Genomic DNA, 21,491 nt, shown 5'->3' on the forward strand with positions numbered 1-21,491 from the left:
GCAGTCAGAAGTTAGCCCAGTTTGTAAAGTACCTTGGGCTGAAAGCTTCTGTATAAATAACATATTGTAAGAAAGTCTCATAAGAGGACCAGTAAGCACTGATAATACTGCACAGTGATGTATACAGTGGTATACAGATGTATACATTTTCACCACAGAGAGGGCTCGATCTCGAAAGAAACTGAGTGGTCCGGCCGCATTTTAGCAAGGCATTTCAGCACATGCTCAACTTCAAGCATTTGAGTAATCTAAAGTTAAGCACGTGCTGGGGCAGAGAGCTCATCAGTTTTCAGGATCATCCTTGAATAACATTATTAACCCGCACAACCCTCCTCTATCAGAAAGGCATTATCCTCTTTTTAAAGATGGGACACCGAGAGATGTTAAAACTCTTTCCAAGGCCACATGGTGATTTTATGAGATCTAGGATTAAAACCCAGAAGTAAGACTCTTAAACACACATACTACTCTGCTCTTCATGATGTGCTAGAAGGTGAAATGATGTTAACGTCATTTAACACATTCAATGCACTTTCTTGAAACATCAAAGATTTCCTGAATTTTTACTTAACTTACAGTAGTGAGTTTTGCCAAGACAAAATTGATATCTGACAGTTTTCAAATGGTATTTTTCCCCCTTAAATAAAATAACTTTAAATAAAGCAAAACTCTGTCTCTAGTTGTACTGGCAGTCTCCACCATTCTAGAATTCTAAAAGCCAAAATACAGATAGTTATGTGGATACCAACAGATTATTGTGATGGGATACTCAAAAAATTGTAAGAGTAGGGTTAGGTAAATCTTGCTTCTAGGTCCAGGGCATAATTGAGTGCCATATTTGCAAACTGGAACAGAAACTAGAATTCTGGAGCCACTGAACAGAACTTATTAAGCATATCCCATATGATTACAGTTTTCCCCAACTAATTTCAGTAAGCTTCTAAGCCTTTGCTTGAAATGAAATGGATTTAAATTCAACTCATCTTCAGTGTTAAAAGAAAGATGAAAATATTTAAAAGATTATCTAAGACTCCTAAAACATACTGAGCAATCTGTAACTTTTACTGTTATTATGTAAAATACTTACAGTGAGTTGCATTTTGAACAATAAAGTTTAACAGACTGATAGAGCTTCTGGGGTTTAAAAGTTCTCAGTTTTGCTCTAATGCGATACTGTTGAGGAGCTGCGCTGTTCAAAATAATATTCAGTGCTGTGTCATCTAAATGCTGATGATCTGTTAATACTATAAAGCAATAAAAATACAACCTATTAAGCAATAAAACAATACCTAGAACAAAAAAGTGCACAATAAGGTGAGTGGATGGGAACATCACAGGGATGTGTTTAAAGAATTTTCACTGCTGTTTTTTTAATTTTAGAATTTTCTTGAAAAAGGAAAAGATACTCTATTGGATCTTAAAGTTTGAGAAATTACTTTTGCAGAACCTGTGTGCAGCTGTAGCTAAAACTGATAAAGGTTCTAAGTAAGTCAGCTGATAGCTGAAATTACAATTCCCATGGAACTGATTGTTAGATTTGCAAACCCTGGTAAAGTAAAATGGTCTTCTTGCAGCACTTAAGCCAGTTTTGACAAATCACATGTCCATTTTTATGAAAAGAGTGGCAGCAACAGGTATGAGCTGAGCTGACAGAACTCTTGAGAAATGTATTTGTGGCTGCAGCCTCCGCTTTACAAGTACAATGTTTCAAATGGTTCCTTTGGCCTTTCAGACACAAGACATTCCCAAAGTCTGCCGTGATTTAAGCCTGGGTGAAAAGGATTCAAGTAGGGAAAAATTCTACATATTTTAATAAGAATGTAATTTTGTAATTTCTTAAAATATTGTAATTTCTTCCCATTTAAAAATGTTCCAATACAATGAAACAAATACAATACGATATTTCAACAAAGGTGACTAGAACAAGATACTGCCAATTGAGAGGATGAAAATACAAGGCTGAATATATTAGCATCCAATAGATATAACTGCCCAATTTGTAGTGTGGCTTTATCTACATCTAAATGCATATCTTCCTTAAAAACAACATTCATAATGGTAATTAGACAATTACATTTACTTCAACAGTTTTGTAGCTAACATCTCAACATCCATCTTTATTACTTATAAGTAGGGTTGGCAAAATTTGATTTTTATTTTCTTTTAATTTTGATGGATAATATCTATTTTTATTTTTAAGCTTTTTCTATTTTTATCATTTTAAATTTTCACATATATTGGAAATTATGGGGGGGAAGTGGTCAGACAATTGGGAGGGTTCAGACAGTAATGATTCAAAAAGTTAAGCTTTCTAACCATTAAAACACAAATTGTCAACATCACATGTCAAAATATACAAAGCAAATATCCTTAAATTAAACTCCAATAAGTTCTCTAGCAGCATTTTTGTTACTTGGACCATCTGTAAATTCTGATGATCATCAATGGAAATATTTTTTCATCAGTATGTGTGTGTACACTGAAATTGAAATTTACTGAAATGTACAGATAAACTTCTAAGACTATTTATACGAAGTCTACCACCTTGGTATAAAAAAAAAAAATGCTTCCTACCTGTAACAGATAACTGCTGGCATCTCTCTGAATATGACTGGTCTGTTAAAAAATGACATATTTTGAAGGAAAAGTAATTGTGTTAATTGAGTATAACATTGCTACTAACCACTTAACATTGTACGATTGTTATTAATTCTGAGTTATAGATAACTGCTGCATTTCAGTTAATAGGAAAAAATTAATGAAATCACTGATGAAAACTTGATACTCTACATAAAACTACATTTATATTTGTCTTGATGTCATTTGTAGTTGAGAAATTTATATTTTTTTAGCTGGGCAAATCTCTCTCCTATCTACACTGCTAATGGTATAATTAGGCACCCCCTAATCATTCAAAAATCCACTTGCTTTTGATCCCTGACTTACGCCTTGTGTTTTATTTTATTTTTCATAGGTGTTTGTTTGTCCACTAACTAGACCAAATGTGGTCCAATGGCAGACAATTGAAATGTATGATCATATAAGTGTGTCAATTAAAGTGTTTTAAACCATGAAAGATGCTTTACAATAGATTAATACCTACATCTGATAATGCCTCTTACTATAAGAGGGTCCATTCCATTCTGTTTAGGCAAGACCTATTTTTCATTATCACAGTATCCTTTAGGTTTTGCTCAAACTGTATAGGAGAAGAGACTAACAGTAAAAGGCTTCATCAGGTGCAGGTATCTTTATTCATATATAATAATATTTATCTTAGATTTATGTTTACACAGTGCATATTAGTACAGCCCTCGTTACTTGTCACATTTGAGCTGCACTTTTACTTTCACCCAAACCTTGTTTTCTATATTTGTTAACAAAGAATGGCATTACAGTTAACATCTCTGCAATTAGATTCCATACACTATAGGATATCTGGTGCCTTTTACGGACATAGATTTCTGTTGAGCTCAAGGACACTAAAAAGTGTTTTTTTCCTGATCAACAGCTCTGGACATTAACTTCTCCTGCCTGGTAGACTGAGTTCTAGGAATAATTTATTCACTATTCTCATTGTTCCGGACCTCATCAAAAGTTCAGAAGTCTATAACTTCATAATCCGACAGCTAACAGGTAATTTGCTTTAAAATAAACCCAAGGCCTTATTTCTTAGTCTTATAGCAATTCTGAGGTTCTGTCTACAATGGTGTTCACCACAGCGGAATCTAAGAGCAGTAAGGGTCTCCTAAATAGATTCAGTTCCACAGGATTCCATTCTACACAAAAAAGAATTAATATAAGAGATAACTATTGAAAAGGTATATTAAGTATGAATCCAATAGTAGCTGCAAACTTCTCCCTCCAAATATAAACTTTTTTTAAAATAAAAATGTACTGAATTTCTAAAACCACAGCACCATTCCCTTGAACATCTGTATATTAGCTCATAAGAGTCTATTGTTTTTTTGATGAGTGAGAGATTTATGCAGGTAACAGACACAGAATGAAATGGAAGCAACACTCGTGAAATACCCAGAAAGGAGAATAGATTCTTGAATCTTAGTTCTTCGAAACAGAGATAGTGAGTATTTTGCTACTATTCCTATGTGTCATCATAGGCAAAGGATAGGCTCTTTCTTAGGTAGACACCTTACTTTTGATGTGAGTTTCCTTAAACCAGCATTCTGTTTTTTATGAACATGCTTCCTGTTAAGGGTTTGTACACAGTGGGGTAATGCACACTAGTTGCACATTAATTGGTGTGTACACCCTGCTGGTGTGCACTAAATGTTCTCTAGTGTGTTTTAACATAGTGCTGTTTCAAAACAGTGCTACGTTACAGTGAAGTGAAGATCTTACCCTCTGTGTTTAAATTAACTCTTTACCAAGTCCTTTTTAACATTCATTTATTTACATGACAATCTTCTGCTGTGAAACAGAACAATAAGAGAATATTGGTTTCTGGTCTAATAGAAATGTATCTTGTATCTCCCAAATACTTTTTGTTTAAATGAAAGAAAAACATTCCATGTCTTCTTTAAAGCAATAATAAATATAACATGACCAGTATTATTTTCATGTAGCAAGAAATAGTGAATCAATTTCCTTACATGATAGACTGCCAAAAATGCCATCCAATTCCAGTGAAGACATGCTCTCCACATTTTGACTCTCTGTGAGATTCACAGAATCCATGAATCTATAAAGAAAGAACAAAAGTTTTAAAGATATACATTTTCTGTGGTTTTCAATAGATCTTAAAGGTATCAAAGATGTGAACCTTTTCTTCACAGAGTCCAGCTAGAAGTTTAGGTATAATAGAAACTATTGTACGGACAGAAAACAGAAAAGAATCCAAGGGCTATAGGCATGTTTACTGAAGATTCAGTAGGAGAGACCCTCTGAATCAATATCCTATATAGCACAGAGAGAGAACTGTGCTGCTGGAAGTGCAGACTTTCTGATGAAATATAAAATTGAGACCTTGAACCTGAGCTATTCTTTGCCTATGGGCCCTAATTCAATACAGTATTTATTGATGTGCCTTGCTTTAAACATGGACTTAAATCTCACTGACTTCAATTGGATCTAAGGACATGCTTTAAGTGAAGCAAATGCTTAATTACTTTGCTTAACTGGCACCTTCATCATTAAAAGACTGCATGCCACTTTTAAAAAGAGTATTATGTTTACAACACCTGCTAGCTTGGCTAAATCATAACTTGGACCATTATGATTTGTTAATCTAAACTCCTCTTATAGTTTCAATTGGAAAATTTAATCCTCACTTACCTACCCTCTTTTGAAAACTGTTCTGTGGTATGGTAGTGCCAAACGGCAATCAAATTCCACTCCAGAAGCACTGGGTGCTTACATGTAATCAACCCCCAAAGCACTTACAAATGTAAATAGCTTCTGTTTACTAAAATTCTAAAATACTGCAATTAAACTTCCAGACTAGTCTCAAAGATTATTTACAGAACTTACGCTTTTAGTTCTTTGACATCTGGATTATTTTCTGGCAGGACCCTAATTCCTCGACCATAACAGGTGCCACCATGAAGATGAAATTCTACATAGGAAACATCAGGCTGGTTCTCAGCACTGGCTTGTTTTGTATGCAGACTGTAAATTCTCAGAAAGCTTCCAACCTAAGCAAACACATGATTTCATAATATAAAATGAATAGAATTATCATGCTTTTCTCCTAATAAAAGCCTCTGAACCCTCAGAATCAATCCCCTTGTCTACTTTTACTCTCAATGTTAAGCTGGTGTGCAACTGTCCCATCAGTTGAGAAAGACTGGATCTGGCTTCTTGCAAAGTCTGCTATCAATTTTGCTCTCCAAGCAGCCAAAGTAAACAAGCCCAAGTACTTCCTCCCTGTAAGGACAGAGTACATTTTTATAATTGCAATAAGACTCTCCAGAGACAGATCTGTGTTGTAATTTTCATGTCCACATGGTTCATTTGATAGAACTCAGTATTTGGCTTTATGTCCACCACATCACTAGGAGTAAATTAATGCAGTAAGTTTCATGCCCCACCATGTGTTATTGTTCAATGAGCAAATAATTTACTTTGGGGCATCAAAGAACCAACACCTTTCACAGCTCCAAACCTTTGGCACCACTTCTAACTCTGCCAGACTTCCTCTCCACGGATCAACAGTAGGTAGAGTATTTCCCCCCTTGCTTAGAATCAGTTCTGTGATATCAAAACACAGACTTGCCAAATTACAAAAATACTTTAAAATCTATTTACAAAGATGACTTCAAAGACAAAGGAGGTCCCAGAGGATTACTGGTGTTTCACATATTTTCAGAATGAATATTTTTTATTATAACAAAAATAAATGACAGTTTTTTCATAAGGTAGGCACATTTGGGGGGTTAACTATGTTCATTTTCCTTTGACTTATTTTAATGATTTAGGAATATAATTTACTGTTTTCCATATCCTTGTTGAAAAACATCAGCCAGGATTCAGTTGATAGGCTGACAGTTAAGGCAGCCTTCTTTCAAGTTGCAAATATTTAATAATCTTGATTTATACTTGCTCTAAGTACCTTTGAAACATGACTCATATACGTAAATTACAGAAGACTCTAAATTCACACTGGATTAACCTCAATATTGCAGGGGTAACACTTAAAAAGTTCTGTTTTGACTGCCTGGTTTGAACACATAATTGCCCACATGGGCAGAAATTTCTTAAGTGCACTCATAGCACTTATTGGGCCTGATTCTCAGCAGGTGTAGACTGGAAAAACTCCATTAAAGCCAATGGATTTATGCAGATTAGTATTAACTAATGGTGTGGCCCATTATTTTTATAGCCACATCTGTTTTGCATTACAGTTTACAGTGGGTTCACTCACAGTTCATGAGACACTCTTTGTTTCTTACATACCTAGATAATTATTTTTTAAAAATAAAAATGTATGATTAAGTGTTTTGCATTTGTTCACTTAGATGATAAATATTTAAGGTTTGAGGGAGCAAGAGGGAAGGGGCTGGAGATAATGGCCTACACCTTTAAAAATCAATGGGAGACTTGCAATTGTCTAAGCACAGAACCAGTCCCAAGACAGAGAGGGGCTAACCAAACTAACGAGTCTTGGAGACAGATTTAAGAGTCTACAAGGTGCAAAGTGGCTGGGAGTGCATTCCTGGAATATGGAGAATGGTGACAGATGGCAAAAAGTTGCTTGTGAAAGGAGGCTATCAACAAAGCATTGAAATATGATGAGTTGGCAGAACATAGGTTGTATGTGGAAAAAAGGAAATGTAGTCAGGAGCCACACTGTACAGAACTTTGAAGAGGAGGTTAAAGAGTTGAGCTTGATGCAGATGAAGACCAGAAGTCAGTGCAAGTTTTCAAGAGAGCAATACATACGCACACAGGTAAGTGGAACAGTGAATAAAGATGATGATTTTTCCAGTAGCATGATGGGTAGACTGACTGGCACAGTGTGAAGGCTGAAAGCAAAGCTATCCAAGTCTTTACAAATTAAAAAAAAATAGTACTGATTTTATTTCCACTACCTCCAACTACTCAGGATACTGATGATTTAGAAACACCATACCATTATTGTAATAAAAATCACACTCTTCAAATTAAATTGGGACAACCAGAGCAGACTTAACATAAGAACAGCCATACTGGATCAGACCAATGGTCCATCTAGCCCAGTTTTCTATCTTCCGACAGTGGCCAATTCCAGATGCTTCAGAGGTAATAAACAGAACAGTGCAATCAAGTGATTCATCCCATGTCACCCATTCCCAGCTTCTGGCAAACAGAGACTAGGGACACTTCAAAGCATGGGTTTGCATCCCTGACCATCCTAGCTAATACCTAGTGAGGGACCTATCCACCATGAACTTATCTAGTTCTTTTTTGAACCCTGTTATAGTCTTGGCCTTCACAATATCCCCGTGCAAGGAGTTCCACAGGTTGACTGTGCATTGTATGAAGAAATACTTCTCCTTTTGTTTGTTTTAAACCTGCTGCCCATTACTTTCATTTGGTGACCCTTGTTCTTGTGTTATGAGAAGTAAATAACACTTCCTTATTTACTTTCCCCACACCAGTCATGATTTTATCAAACTCTATCATATCTCCTCCTTAGTTGTCTCTTTTTCAAGCTGAAAAGTCCAAGTCTTATTAGTCTCTCCTCATATGGAAGCTGTTCCATACCTCTAAGCATTTTTATTGCCCTTTTCTGAACCTTTCCCAATTCCAATATATCTTTTTTGAGATGGGGTGACCGCATCTGCACACAGTATTCAAGATGTGGGCATACCATGGATTTATATAGAAGCAATATGATATTTTCTGTCATATTATCTATCCGTTTCCTAATTATTCCCAACATTCTGTTAGCTTTTTTTGACTGCCGCTGCACATTGAGTGGATGTTTTCAGAGAACTATCCACAAGAACTCCAAGATCTCTTTCTTAAGTGGTAACAGCTATTTTGGACCCTGTCATTTTATGTGTATAATTGAGATTATGTTCTCCAATGTGCAATATTTTGCATTTATCAACATTGAATTTAATTTGCCATTTTGCTGCTCAGTCACCCAGTTTTGTGAGATTCCTTTGTCTCTTTGGAGCTTTTGATTATGAAAGCTATGATATCCGAATGACCTGAAATGCACGGATTACATTCAGTTAGTTTTCTCACTAGAGATTCTACAGTCTTCTGAGTTTCCTTTGAGGCTAACCACTTGTTTTTAACCATCTTGATAACTTGAGATTTGCACATTAGCTCCCATTACTGACAGGCATTATCAACAACTTACTAGGCAAATGATAAAGTGCCAACTATCTTTAAATTCTAGGATCATTCCTTTTACTAAGAAACCAAGTTTGGACCATAAAGAGCTTGCCTAATTACTGCTTACTCTCAAACCTCCCATTTTATGGATAGTGTTTGGTAAGTCAGTGCTTATTCAATTCCAGGTGCACTTGGACACCAATGATATAGGAAGTAGATTCCAATCTCCCTCTTGGCTTTCCTTAGAGTAGAGACTATTTTAATCAGAGTCTTAAATTATCTGCTGAGTTTAAAATAAACAGTTGAATGTTGGGTTTATGTTGCATCTCTCAGTAGTCTTTTTATAGGCCAGACCAGTCACTAAACTATATTGCTACCCTTCATTCCTGGAATGTGCCTTGAAGTAAATCAGTGATAATGGAAAAACGTGTTTCATCGATGAACTGGAAGTGTGGTGTCTCTCAAGTTCTATACTATCTGTTTGGCTTAGTCTTTCTACCACCGTGTCAGAAGTCAGCAACAGACTGCACTTTTCTAGGGAGGTGCTATGGAGTGGAACCTGCTCTCTTCCTGAAAGCTGTCTGTCTCTTCGTCCTTTGAAAAAGTATAAAAATCCTATACACCTTACAGCTTTGGATTCAGAGATGTTTACATTATATTTGTCACCACCTCTTCCAATCCTCTTCCTCTCTTTTTTAAAGTTGTATTTCTCCATCTGATTTCCCGTCTTTGTATTTTAAGATGGTATTTTATTAGTTTCATCAGACTGTTAACAATGGTAAGCTTTCTCTTCTTCTCTCTCTTTTTTAAACTGAAATGAGAACTGAGAAATTCATAAAAATTAATAAAAAATTTTTACTACCTTGTTGAACAATCCTGAGATAAAGACAGCACAGGGTAAAAGGCAGTTGTTTGCAGAAATTAATACACCGTTTCGGGAGAATTTGGAGGAAGTAAACAGTTGGTAGTTGAGGAAGTGTAAAAAAGTAACGGTTCTGAAGATGTTAAAGAGTAACAGTTGTGGTGATATAAGTAAGTTAGTTTTTGGTTTGATGATAAAACCCAGTTATGTAGATGTAATTATTTGTGCACTCGGTACAGTCACATTGGGTGGAACCCTGGCAGTTAAACAGATTATACAAGGGGGTCAGGTGGCTACTACCATCACTATGTTTTTGTCCCCAGGAGGCTTTATAGCTATTCTGTGGGAAAATGGGCGCTTTTCCCACAGAAATGGTCTGTAAAGGACTATCTGGCTGCCTGCAGCACTCTGATCTATATTATTTGACTATTGGATGAGTTAATCAAAATCATTAAAGGAATGCAAGGGGTTTCTAGTGGAACTTAACTTGACTGTCTCTGATTGTACAAGATGGGAGTGTAATCAGGTACAGTTGTGTAAAAAATAATAATAGCAGTGCAAGGAATGTTAAGATCAATGGTTGTGAAACCCTCAGTTCTGTATTGTTTTATCTTTATGGCCCCCACTTTTCTATTGTTATTCTATCTGGTTCTCTAATTGTTTCTGTCTGCTGTATAATTAATTTTGCTAGGTGTAAGTTAATTAGGGTAGTGGGATATAATTGGTTAGAAAATTACGTTAGGATTGATTAATTAATTTTTTAGTAAAATGACTGGTTAAGGTATAGCTGAGAATATTACTATATAAACGGGTCAAACAGGAAGTGGAGGGAAGGGAAATTGGAATCATGCTTGCTAAGGCAGGGGAAGGGAGCAGGGAATAGGAAATGGAGAACAGGGACACAGGCAAGACTCTGCAGTATCAGAGCTGGGAAGGGGGACAGGGTAAATGCTCTGCGGTGTTAGTGGGGAACACTGGGGAACAGACGCTATCAGCATATAGAGATAAGTCCGACTGGTGTGAAGGGCTTCAGAATATGCTTGCTTGCAAACTAACCCCAATAAACATCGTATTGTCCGCACTTTGGATTTCTGTTCTTTTGAGGCTTGCTGTCTGTGTGACAAGAATCAGGGAAGTGGGAGGGCAAGGAAAAGCCTTCTAAAGTGTTTAGAAAGATAAATGCTGGTATTTGTTTTTCCCCAGCTTTCCAAGTATTGGTATAGTAAGATGACTGCACGAGCCTCCAATTTATCCATATGTAGCAGCCCAGTAGAAATAAAACACATGAATCCAGCCAGAGACAAGTGGGAAAATGTCACTGACTTAAGCAAATTGGCAACCTGGAGATTTTGCAGTTTCACTTCCATTTTCCCCAGAATCAGTTTAAGCATGAATCTTTTTACAGGTCAATTCTTAGCAAAGTAGGAATAAATGTGAAATGAACAGCCTGAACTTTAATGAGAAATCATCTAGGGGATAAGGCTACCTCCCTAAAAATCCAGAGATAATTTCCATCTCATACATTTATAATCATTTGGGCTTGGTCACCCAATAATCTCATTTGTATTTTTTTAATCGTTATCCTGGATTTAATACAAAACGTGATATATCCTGGTGTGTGTGTGTGTGTGTGTGTGTATATATATATATATTGTGACAAAGCTCTGTCCTTGCCTCCGTGGGTCGTGTGTTTCCTGGCGGATTTCGCTAGCCTCAGAGGCTCACCGTGACCCTGCACGTAACCCTTCTCTCTCTCTCGAGACAAGGGTCACAGTCTACTGAGCCATTTTCATCATAAGCCAGCAAGGGAGGTGAGGAGAAGTTATCCTTCCTTGCACAGTCTCTGTTGTCTCCCAGTCTCGTGATTAATCAGGGGGCAAAGGTGTGGGGCAGGGGGAGCCCAGGCCCACCCTCTACTTCGGGCTCCAGCCCAGGGACCCTAATAGTATCAGCTATGGTAGCTGACCTTTTAGAAACATGACATGTACAATTCCCTGGGCTACTTCCCCCACAGCAGCCCTCACTTCCTCAAGCTCCACTTGACCCTGACCTCAGGGCCTCCTTCCTTGTGCCTGATATGGTGTGTACTACTCAGCCTCTCCAACAGCGCAACTTCCTCCCACAGCTCCTGACATGCACACCCACCTAACTGGGAGCCTTTTAACTAGTTTCAGCCAGCCCCTGATTGGCTTCAGATGTCCCAATCAACCTAGCCTTCTCCCTGCCTTCTGGAAAGTTCTTAATTGGCCCCAGGTGTCTTAATTGACCTGGAGCAGCTGCCATTTCACTTATACTGGTGCCAGGGATTTGTTTAGCCTGGAGCTAATATATCTATCTCCCACTACTTTTCTATAGCCATCTGGCCTTGCCCTGTCACAATATACACACAATGAACAATTTTTTTTTCTTTTTTTTTTGCCTACTGAGTAGGTGCAGAAGAAAGCCTGAGATATGTGATCACTGCGTGATTGATCTTGTTGAGTTAGGGATAAGTATGTACTAGGCAAGCAGAGGTAGAGGTTTTGCTGGTGCCAACTGCCCTTTTCTTGGGCTCAGCCTAAACACCAGGCCACTAGAATACTGGGATGAGAAGAAAAAAGAAAACACAGCTTTGTACACAGAATCTGATTCATCCAAAGAAAACAGAACTCTACTTGAGGGAGAGGGAAGGCCAGGTTCCTTTTCTCTTAACTTCTTTTGTTTTCCTTTCCCTTCTTGCCCTGAGCCCCAATATGCCAAAGCACTTAAGCATGAGAGTGGATCCACTGCAACCAATGGGACTATTCACATGCTTAAATTTGTTCACATCCTTAGGAGCGTTGCTGTTGTTGTGGGAACTATTTCCCCCTAAAAAGTTAATAAAATACAGTTTAATACATACTTATTAATTACCTTCCCTAATATTACTTTTCCCCATCACACACAAACAGTTGCTTTTATTGCTGGTACAATGGTATCAAGAATGAAGGGAAGCTGGTCCATACAATTATGAATGTGAAAGGAGTTGGTTCATGAGATAATCTCCCTATTAGGATGTAGTCCATGCTGTGAAAGCATTTGTAAGCCCCATGATCTACAAAATCATCAACCCCACCATTAACTCAAACTAAAAACAGGATGAGCATAATCCAAGAGTAATTAGGATTAATCCCTCAGTGAGACCATAGGAAGCCAGAAGAAGCCAATTAGAAACAACTGAAAGGCTGTCAAATCAGGAAAGGTAGAAGGTCAAAGAAAAATATGAGAAAGTTTTGAAAGAATACATCTTACTTGTATGGAATTCTTTGCATCAGACTTAGAATGAAGTATGAGAAGTCCCAAAAGTTGATACATCCAAAACATAAGGATGCTGTTGCATAGCCTTGTAGTGCTATATAAAGAGCAACTTAAAAAACAAAACAAAACCCTAAACTCAAGGAAAAAGATGACTACTTACCTTACTACAGTACTATAATTGCTGTTCCTCAAAATGTGGGTGCATATGTATATTCCACTCAGATGTGTACATGCCCTGTGCACCAAAGCCAGAGAAGGTAGCCTAGTTGTACCCAGAGGGGTAGCAGTCATACCCTCTGGCCCTTTATCTCCTCCCCAATTTATTTAAGGGTAGGCCAGTGCCTACCTTCCTCAGTTTCCACACTGAAAAGTAAAGAATTGAGACTCTGACGCAGAGGGGACAAAAGGTGGATCATAGAATACATATCTGTACCCAAATTTCAAAGAACAGATACAGTACAGGTAAGTACCAGTCTTTTCTTTGAGTGGCTGCAGACCTGCATTCCACTCAGATGAGTCACAGGCAGTATTAGAAGGAGGTGGGGCTCTGCGTCTCCTTAAAAGCCCGTCTCCTTAAAGAGCATCTGAAAGACTGCCTTTCCAAAATTCACTTCTGATTTGGATGTAGTTGTAATAGCATAATGCTTGGTAAATGTATGCATGGAAGACCAAGTAGCAGCCCTGCAAATGTCCAATGTCAAAACATCACTGAGAAACGTGATCTATGTTGCATGGGACCTTAACCTCTGTGGAAGTAAACTCTGAGCTATCCCACAAGCCATTGTAATACAGGATGTTATCCATCTGGAAGTCGTCTGTGCAGAGACTGTTTGACTGTTTATGCAATCTGCAAATGAAACTGAAAGATGAAGAAGTGATGAAAAAACTGGCTTAGTTCTTTCCAAGTAAAATTCCAAGCATCATCTCACATCCAAGGAATGAAGATGCTGTTCGTCAGCATTTGATTGAGGTTTGGAAAAAAACCAGAGATAAGCAAATTGTCTGGTTAAGATGAAATTGTGACAAAAGCTTTGGATGAGGTCTCAAGGCCACTTTGTCCTTGAAAGACCGGGTATACATTAAGAACTGAAGCTCACTAACTCTTCTCATGGAAGTTATGGCCACAAGACACAATGTCTTTACGCACAGGAGAGATAGAAAACAAGTTGCCAACGGGTCAAACGGAGGACCCATGAGAGCAACCAACACAATATTAAGACTCCACTGAGAAATCACTACCATGGAGTTTGAGTAAACTGATTTACTTGAACTGGAGGATGAAATGCTGAAATCACCAATAAGTGCATGTGGTCATAAGACCTAACATCTTCAGGCCCACTTGGGTAGTAGTCGAAGGGTAAAATGGAGAGACAGATACAGGTGATGAATTGCCCAGAATTGCTCATTTGGTAGAAATGCCCTCAAGCTCAAGCAGGACCCCAACAAGCTTGCTTTTTTGATTTGGTATTAATGTCAACTTCCCCATGTTTAAGATCAGACCCAGATGATCAAAAAGGAGTAATGTGAACTGTACATTCAAGTGGACTTGTTCCCCTCACTGACCAATCATCCAGGTATGGGAAGACATGAATTCCTCTTTTTCTAATTTTTAGCCTGGAGTTTTAGTCTGAATCATACATAAATAAAAGACCCTTGAATATAAGGGAATTTTTTGGAGTTGAATCTTTATAAAATATACAAGAGACACCACCTTACAAAATTTGCCTGATAGCAAAAATTTCTGAGCTGGATAAATTTTTAATAGTTAAGTGCTGTATTTCTCCTCATATCCAATGATCCTAAGGAATAAATCTAACTGTATGATTAGCTCTGAGCAGCCATTTTTTAGAGACTAAAGGTGAGAGTCTACAAAGATTTGAGGCAGTTAAACATGAATTTTGGCTCTGATCTTAAAAAAAAACAACAACTTATTATAGCGACAATTAGAGAGCCAAATGAGTAATTTATAAAGCTATTTTTGCTCTAGCTGGTTCTATGGAGCACAAAATAGCGTATCATTATTCTTTCCACCCAAGCAAAAGAGAAATGAAACTGCTGGATTAAAAGACAGACAAGAGTTTGCAAGCTAGCAATACTCAATGTCATTATAATACATTAAGGATGGATATTGTGTTGTACTTCAAGCAAAGCCAATCGAACCACATATTGTACCATATTAGTGAATGATGAACCTCTCCAAGTTTTTTGATCACTACAAGGCATTGCTTCCCCCCGTATTTATATTTTGATCACATACACATAGATGTCTTTTCATTCTTAGTGATACTATTAATTTGTTTTAGACATTTGATAACTGCTTATAAGTAAAGTGATATAATTATAACCAGCAGCGTCATATATGAAAACGGTTGTACAGGTTATGAATAGCAACACAGTATAACATTAATTGATTATACCCTATGTAAGAAAGCGTAATATATATAAATTCCTTTGGGAGGCAGCATTGCATATTGTTAGCATCATGTTAAGCAAGAAGCTTTGAACATGCTAAGTAATATCAACTCCCAATTCACAGAATGCTTGTACAAAAAGCGTATGACACTTCTTTATATTTTAGCCGGTGCTAAGATATAATCCACCAGGAAAAAAAACATTAAAAAGAGCACTGCCACTATCAGTCTCTATAAATGACATCTTCAATTATAGATGTCAATGACTAGAGACAAGAAACAGCTCCCCTTACTTGAACTTGAACTAGAACAATCCTCTTAATGAACTACAGCTGGTACCTGTATGACAAGTATGTTTAAAAAAATGTTAAAGAAACATCAAAATGGAAATCAACAACAAAACATTCCAGATAGCATTCAAGAACATACCAGAAGTAGGTACCAATATAATTAATAGATGATGATTCTAAAAACGACAATAAAAGAAAATATGACAAATAAAATATATGATAAATAACAAATTTACATCAGATATTTAAGGCAAGTAAAATTAAAAGCTAAAGCAACTTTTCAGCAAACAAAGTTCTCCCCACTATCCTAAGCCATACAGGACAATGCCTATGTTTGTTAAAAAGAATGCACAGTATTTTAAAGAACATTTAGAGTGGCAGTCATTAAAAAGCCAATACTGGCCAATAATTAGTGTACACTGGTATCTAATGTGATCAGTTTCCAATTAACTTTGGTGCCCTCTATGGTACCAGTGATCAAATATTAACTTTCTAATCCACTTGCAAAACTCAAAATGATTTCTGTTCGACATATATTGATGACCATTCTGTCTTATCCACATTCTACATAGCCATACATAATGGGTTAAATTGTGTCCAGTCCTTCAGAAGTGAGCGTCAGGAACAAGCAACACAATCAGAGACCTTGCACTGAGGAACAAAAGACCTAAAGAGATTTAGAACTCTCTCTCTCTCACATACACACACACGGTAGAAGAGGTCGGGGTAGGGAAGGACCATGGCCCTGCCTGACTGTCTTCCCTGTTCAGAAGGTGCCATGTTTTCTTATATTCCAAGAGATAATCTGCTTGCTGGTACAATAAATACAGGAGCATCTGCTGGGACAATGTACATTTACATCTCTCCCAATGCAGCAATGCTGAAGAGCTATCTTCTGACCTGATGGGGAAATGAAGGCAGCAACCGTACATAAAATAAAGCCTATTTATCAGTAGTAATTACAGCGTAGTCATAGTCTTACTAATCTTTAGTTTTCCCAACAGAAAACCCTATTCATAATCTGACTGGAAAAAAAGATGTATATAATATACTCAGATATTTAGTTCTCTCTGGCATATACTGAAAGACAATATAGTTGTTTTGACAAACTCTTGCAGGGAATAAGCATGAAGATATATTCTGATGCCATGCTTCATGATTTGTTATAAATTGACTATACTGTACTACCCAATTTCTCTACTATGATCTTTTCTTGCTCCTTGTCAGAATGCTTTCAAATGCATACAATTTTAAAATAAAATTAAATATTTTGTTTTTATACAGTCTTTGCTATTGACTTCTTGATAACAAGTCTGGGTAAAGGAGATTATTCTTACATTAAAACATCATTATTCAAAGCTGCTGCTGTTATTCCAAACAGTACATGATGATACTGGAAAGTGTAACCTACCATTTTAACAGCAATTTACATGAAAACACAATTCTAAAGGAATTTCAAAGGAAAAAAGGATGTACCAACAAATAGTGTAGTATTTTATTGGTTCTACCATCCTGAAATTGCCAAAACACCTCCTAAATCGCAATACCTATTACGGGCATTCTTATATTAATACCTATTCTGGAAAGCACTTAGATTTTTACTTAAATCACATTGACTTCAAAAGGATTTTAAGCATGTGCTCAGAGTTAAGCACACAGGATTAGGTGATTTCCTTGTCTGTGCATAACAAAAGCCTGTATTACATGACGTATTACATGAAATAATATGACCACAGATTATTTCAGTCACGTCTCTTGCAAACATTCCCTCATATGTATAGCAAGTCCTTTATTAAAGCATCTCTCCCTTTTACTAAGAACATCTGAAGTTTTAATTATGAGTCTATTCTGTATGACAAATAAGCAAAATTGAGTGCACACAAACATTAAACTTCAAAGATTTGTAAAATTTCAGCATGCAGCAGCTGGAATCCACATTTTTACTGTAACCTTACCTAAATTAGAACCACCTATTATAGCAAAAATTTAAGTCTGTAAATGAATACAAAGAAGGCTCAATGCCTACAATTCTGATTTAGCCTGTAGTTAAGAAAATGTATGTCTTAAAAATTCTAGTGAATTCCAGCGATATATGAATGCTTACTTGACGAATCATACTGTGCCATCAATATTTCGGGCAGGCACAGCTCCCTGAACTTTGCAGGTTCACGATCTTGGGGTAATTTTCCAATACTCTTTCTGTCCTCCTAGTTTCAAATCCAAATTTGTGCAAAGTGCTGTCACTTCTTCATCTATAACACATACAAAATGTGCCCCTTCCTTTATCTCCACGGCCAAAAGTCTTGCTCAGGCAAGAGATAACAAGGATGTGCATAATGCAGTCTCCTCTTCTCAGGTCTCCCTTCTTTCTTCCCAGGTCTCCCTTCTTTCTTCCCATCTTTCCCCTCACCAATACTTCTAATAAGATGCAGTACATTCTACCTCTGCTGCTATGTGTTCTCATTTTCTATTGCACTTCCCATTAGTGCATTTTGCTTTATCAACGTTTTCCACCTTACCAAACCCTTTTTCTTCATCACCATCATTATTATCATCAATTTCACCTCTAAACATCCCCCATCCCCACATTGACACTACACTTGAACAGTCTCCAGTCTCCCAGGGTCCAAACCATCTCAACTCAAGCCCTTCCTAGAAATTCAGTTATTTTGGCTAGTCTTCCATTACCAACCAGAGAGAAAGGATTAGGCTGGGATTTGGTTAGGCTGGGATTTGGGAGACCAGGGTTCAATTTCCTGCTCCACCACAGGCAAGTCACCTAGTCTCTATGCCTCCGTTCCTCATCTGTAAAATGGGGATAATAGCACTTTCCTCCTACCTGATGATAAATACATCAAAGATTGGGAGGTGTTCAGATAGTATGGTATCATGAGCCATATAAGTACCTAAGATAGATTTAGTTTTGCCTGTAATAGAAATTTCAAAGATATATACTCATAAAATTGCAACATAAACACACACACAACAATCTGGACCTACAAGATATGTACTAAACCTAAGCATGTAAAACACATTCTTGTTACATATGTGTGCCCTAGTGGACCTGGGGTAGCCCTCACTGGAAATGCTAATGTCAGGGCAGGCTGCAAAAAGGGAAAGCAGATACTCCCAAGACTGGTGGGTAACACTGAGTTAAACTCCCCAACAAGTCCCAAACTCTTCTTCTGATCCCCCACACTGATTATCAAGAAGCAAAAAAAGAAATTACACAGCCCCCCTGATTGCATTCCAGTTCTCTGGCTCCAAATCAGCACCTAGGTCCGGTGAGAAGTTATTTAAAAAACACTGCTCACACGTACAAAATGTTTTTCTGACCCCAAAGAGTCAGCCATATCACCAGGTCAGTAAAGGTTTGGATGTTACCCAAAATACCACACTCTCAGCCAATCCTTTAGTGTCTAAAACTAAAGGTTTATTATAAAGAAAAAAGGAAGAACAAGAAGAGAGATTTTAAATGGTAAAACAGTCACATACATACAAAGATTTTGAAGTCCATATATCAGATTCCTAGCAGTATTGGTTAGTTTGCTGGCTTGAAAGTCCCTCTAGAACACATCCACAGCTTGGATGGGTCATTCAGTCCTTTGTTCAGAGCTTCGTTTGCAGAAAGGTTATACCAGAGGTAAGAAGCAGGAATTAAAGACAAAATGGAGAAGATGCAGGTGCATTTTATAGTCTTTTGCCATGGGGCTTGTGCTACCTTTGTCCCAAACACAAGCTGCCAGGCACATGGCCTGGAAACCTTAGAGTTCTGTCCATAGGCATGTCCCTGCATGCTTTGCCAAGTCAGAAGGCACACCCCTTGCCTTCTCTCAATGGGTCAATTGTATAGCTGATGGTCCTTGATGGGCCACTTAATGGACTAGGCAGTGCTGATGCCAGACTGTCTGGGGGTGTCACCCAGAAGCATAGCACAAGTTTTGAAATACAGACATACATACATATCTATAACTCATAATGTAAAGGTGATACAAACATATAAACAAGATTATCATATTTGGCAAATTACAACATTTTTGCATATACCTTACATGGTATATCTGGCATAACTCATCGCAATTTTATAATATTGGTATTCATAATATCCCAAAGTGTCCCCCAAACTCCATACAGTGTCACAATATGTTCTTCCTCATCTCCTTTACCTGTACTTTTACTGCAAGGTTCTTGGAGCAGAAACCTTGGCTTACATAGGATCAGCAAAACCCTTTTATTGTTACTCTGTATTAGGAATTCAGGTTCCTAAAATCACCTTATGGTTCTTGCAAGCTGGGCCAAACAGGGCAGCAAAGCACAGATATCACATTCTCTCTGAAAGATGTTTGACTAAGTTGTGTCTGGAGAGACCTTCCTAGGGCTTGTCTTCACCTGTAAATCTAATAATGCTATGCAAATGTGAGCAGACAAAACAGATGATAGGAACATAAACATAACTTGCTGGTCAGCATAGACAAGAACAGATGTATGAGATACAAGAAGGAAACCGGAAGAGATAAATGGGAAGAAAAGTAGAGACAGCTTATGAAACCATCCCACGTATTATGTTCTTACATTAAAACCTGGATTCAGGAGGGGAAACTTCTATTACAAACATTACTGGCTGAGAAGGATTGGGGTGGTGCTACAAACACCCAAGACTTCACAGTAAAAGGAAACTGATCATCTTTAGAATCTTAAAAAGTGTAGACTTTCTCCTCCTAATTCTCAGACAGTACTGTTCAACACTGTTTTTGGAATGAATCTTTTAGCAAGAGATAAATCTATATTTGGGAAAAAATCTAAGATTAATAAAAATAACTGTGTGACCAATATAGTTAACAATTCTTACATAAACAAGAGCCATCTTCTCATCTGCAAATTACTCATGAACATGTCTTTATTTATTAATGTATCAGTATTGTAAACTGATTTTAAGTCTACCCATAACACTGGATTAATATTTTCAACATAAAAATATATCTACATCCTCCCCTCCCCAATTACTTATAAAATTGATCCTAAAACCAAGGATATCTTAAATAGTGTAATTAATAGTCATGCTGTAAAATGAAAGCTACATTTTCTGCTAATCTATTTTATTCAGAAGCAAGATGGTACTGTTGCTAAAGATCAAATGTTTAATTATTAAAAGAAAAGGAGTACTTGTGGCACCTTAGGGTATGTCTACACTACGAAATTAGGTTGAATTTACAGAAAAGTCGGTGTTTTAGAAATCATTTTTATATATTCGAGTGTGTGTGTCCCCACAGAAAATGCTCTAAGTGCATTAAGTGCATTAACTCGGCGGAGTGCTTCCACAGTACCGAGGCAAGCGTTGACTTCCGGAGTGTTGCACTGTGGGTAGCTATCCCACAGTTCCCGCAGCGTCCGGAAATGAGATTCAAAAGTTTGCGGTTCTTTTCGTACCTGGCCAGTGCATCTGAGTTGAGAGTGTTGTCCAGAGCGGTCACAATGGAGCACTCTGGGATAGCTCCCGGAGGCCAATACCGTCGAACTGTGTCCACAGTACCCCAAATTTGACCCGGCAAAGCCCATTTAAGCGCTAATCCACTTGTCGGGGTGGTGTAAGGAAATCGATTTTAAGAGCCCTTTAAGTCGAAAAAAAGGGCTTCATCGTGTGGACGGGTGCAGGTTTACATCGATTTAACGCTGCTAAATTCGACCTAAAGTCCTAGTGTAGACCAGGGCTTAGAGACTAACAAATTTATTTGAGCATAAGCTCAGGAAAGCTTATGCTCAAATAAATTGGTTAGTCTCTAAGGTGCCACAAGTACTCCTTTTCTTTTTGCGAATACAGACTAACACAGCTGCTACTCTGAAACATGTTTAATTATGTTGTTCTTT

The 21,491-nt window shown here is 37.4% G+C and overlaps 1 protein-coding gene across 6 annotated transcripts in view; it reads right to left on the bottom strand.

Moving 5' to 3' along the window:
* POT1 (protection of telomeres 1) overlaps positions 1 to 21,491 on the bottom strand; it is a 149,010-nt gene that overhangs the window by 24,340 nt on the left and 103,179 nt on the right. For 5 of the 6 annotated variants that reach the window (XM_073328246.1, XM_073328247.1, XM_073328245.1 and 2 more), the window contains 4 exons: positions 5,491 to 5,654; positions 4,614 to 4,702; positions 2,575 to 2,616; positions 1,088 to 1,244 (listed from right to left, as the gene is read on the bottom strand). In XM_073328246.1, coding sequence (XP_073184347.1) covers positions 1,088 to 1,244; positions 2,575 to 2,616; positions 4,614 to 4,702; positions 5,491 to 5,654 — 452 coding nt within the window. The remainder of the gene's footprint in view (positions 1 to 1,087; positions 1,245 to 2,574; positions 2,617 to 4,613; positions 4,703 to 5,490; positions 5,655 to 21,491) is intronic. The other variant, XM_073328243.1, reaches the window with a different exon arrangement.

The sequence above is a fragment of the Lepidochelys kempii genome, chromosome 1 (genome assembly GCF_965140265.1).
Source record: "Lepidochelys kempii isolate rLepKem1 chromosome 1, rLepKem1.hap2, whole genome shotgun sequence".
In the NCBI taxonomy this organism is placed as follows: domain Eukaryota; kingdom Metazoa; phylum Chordata; order Testudines; family Cheloniidae; genus Lepidochelys; species Lepidochelys kempii.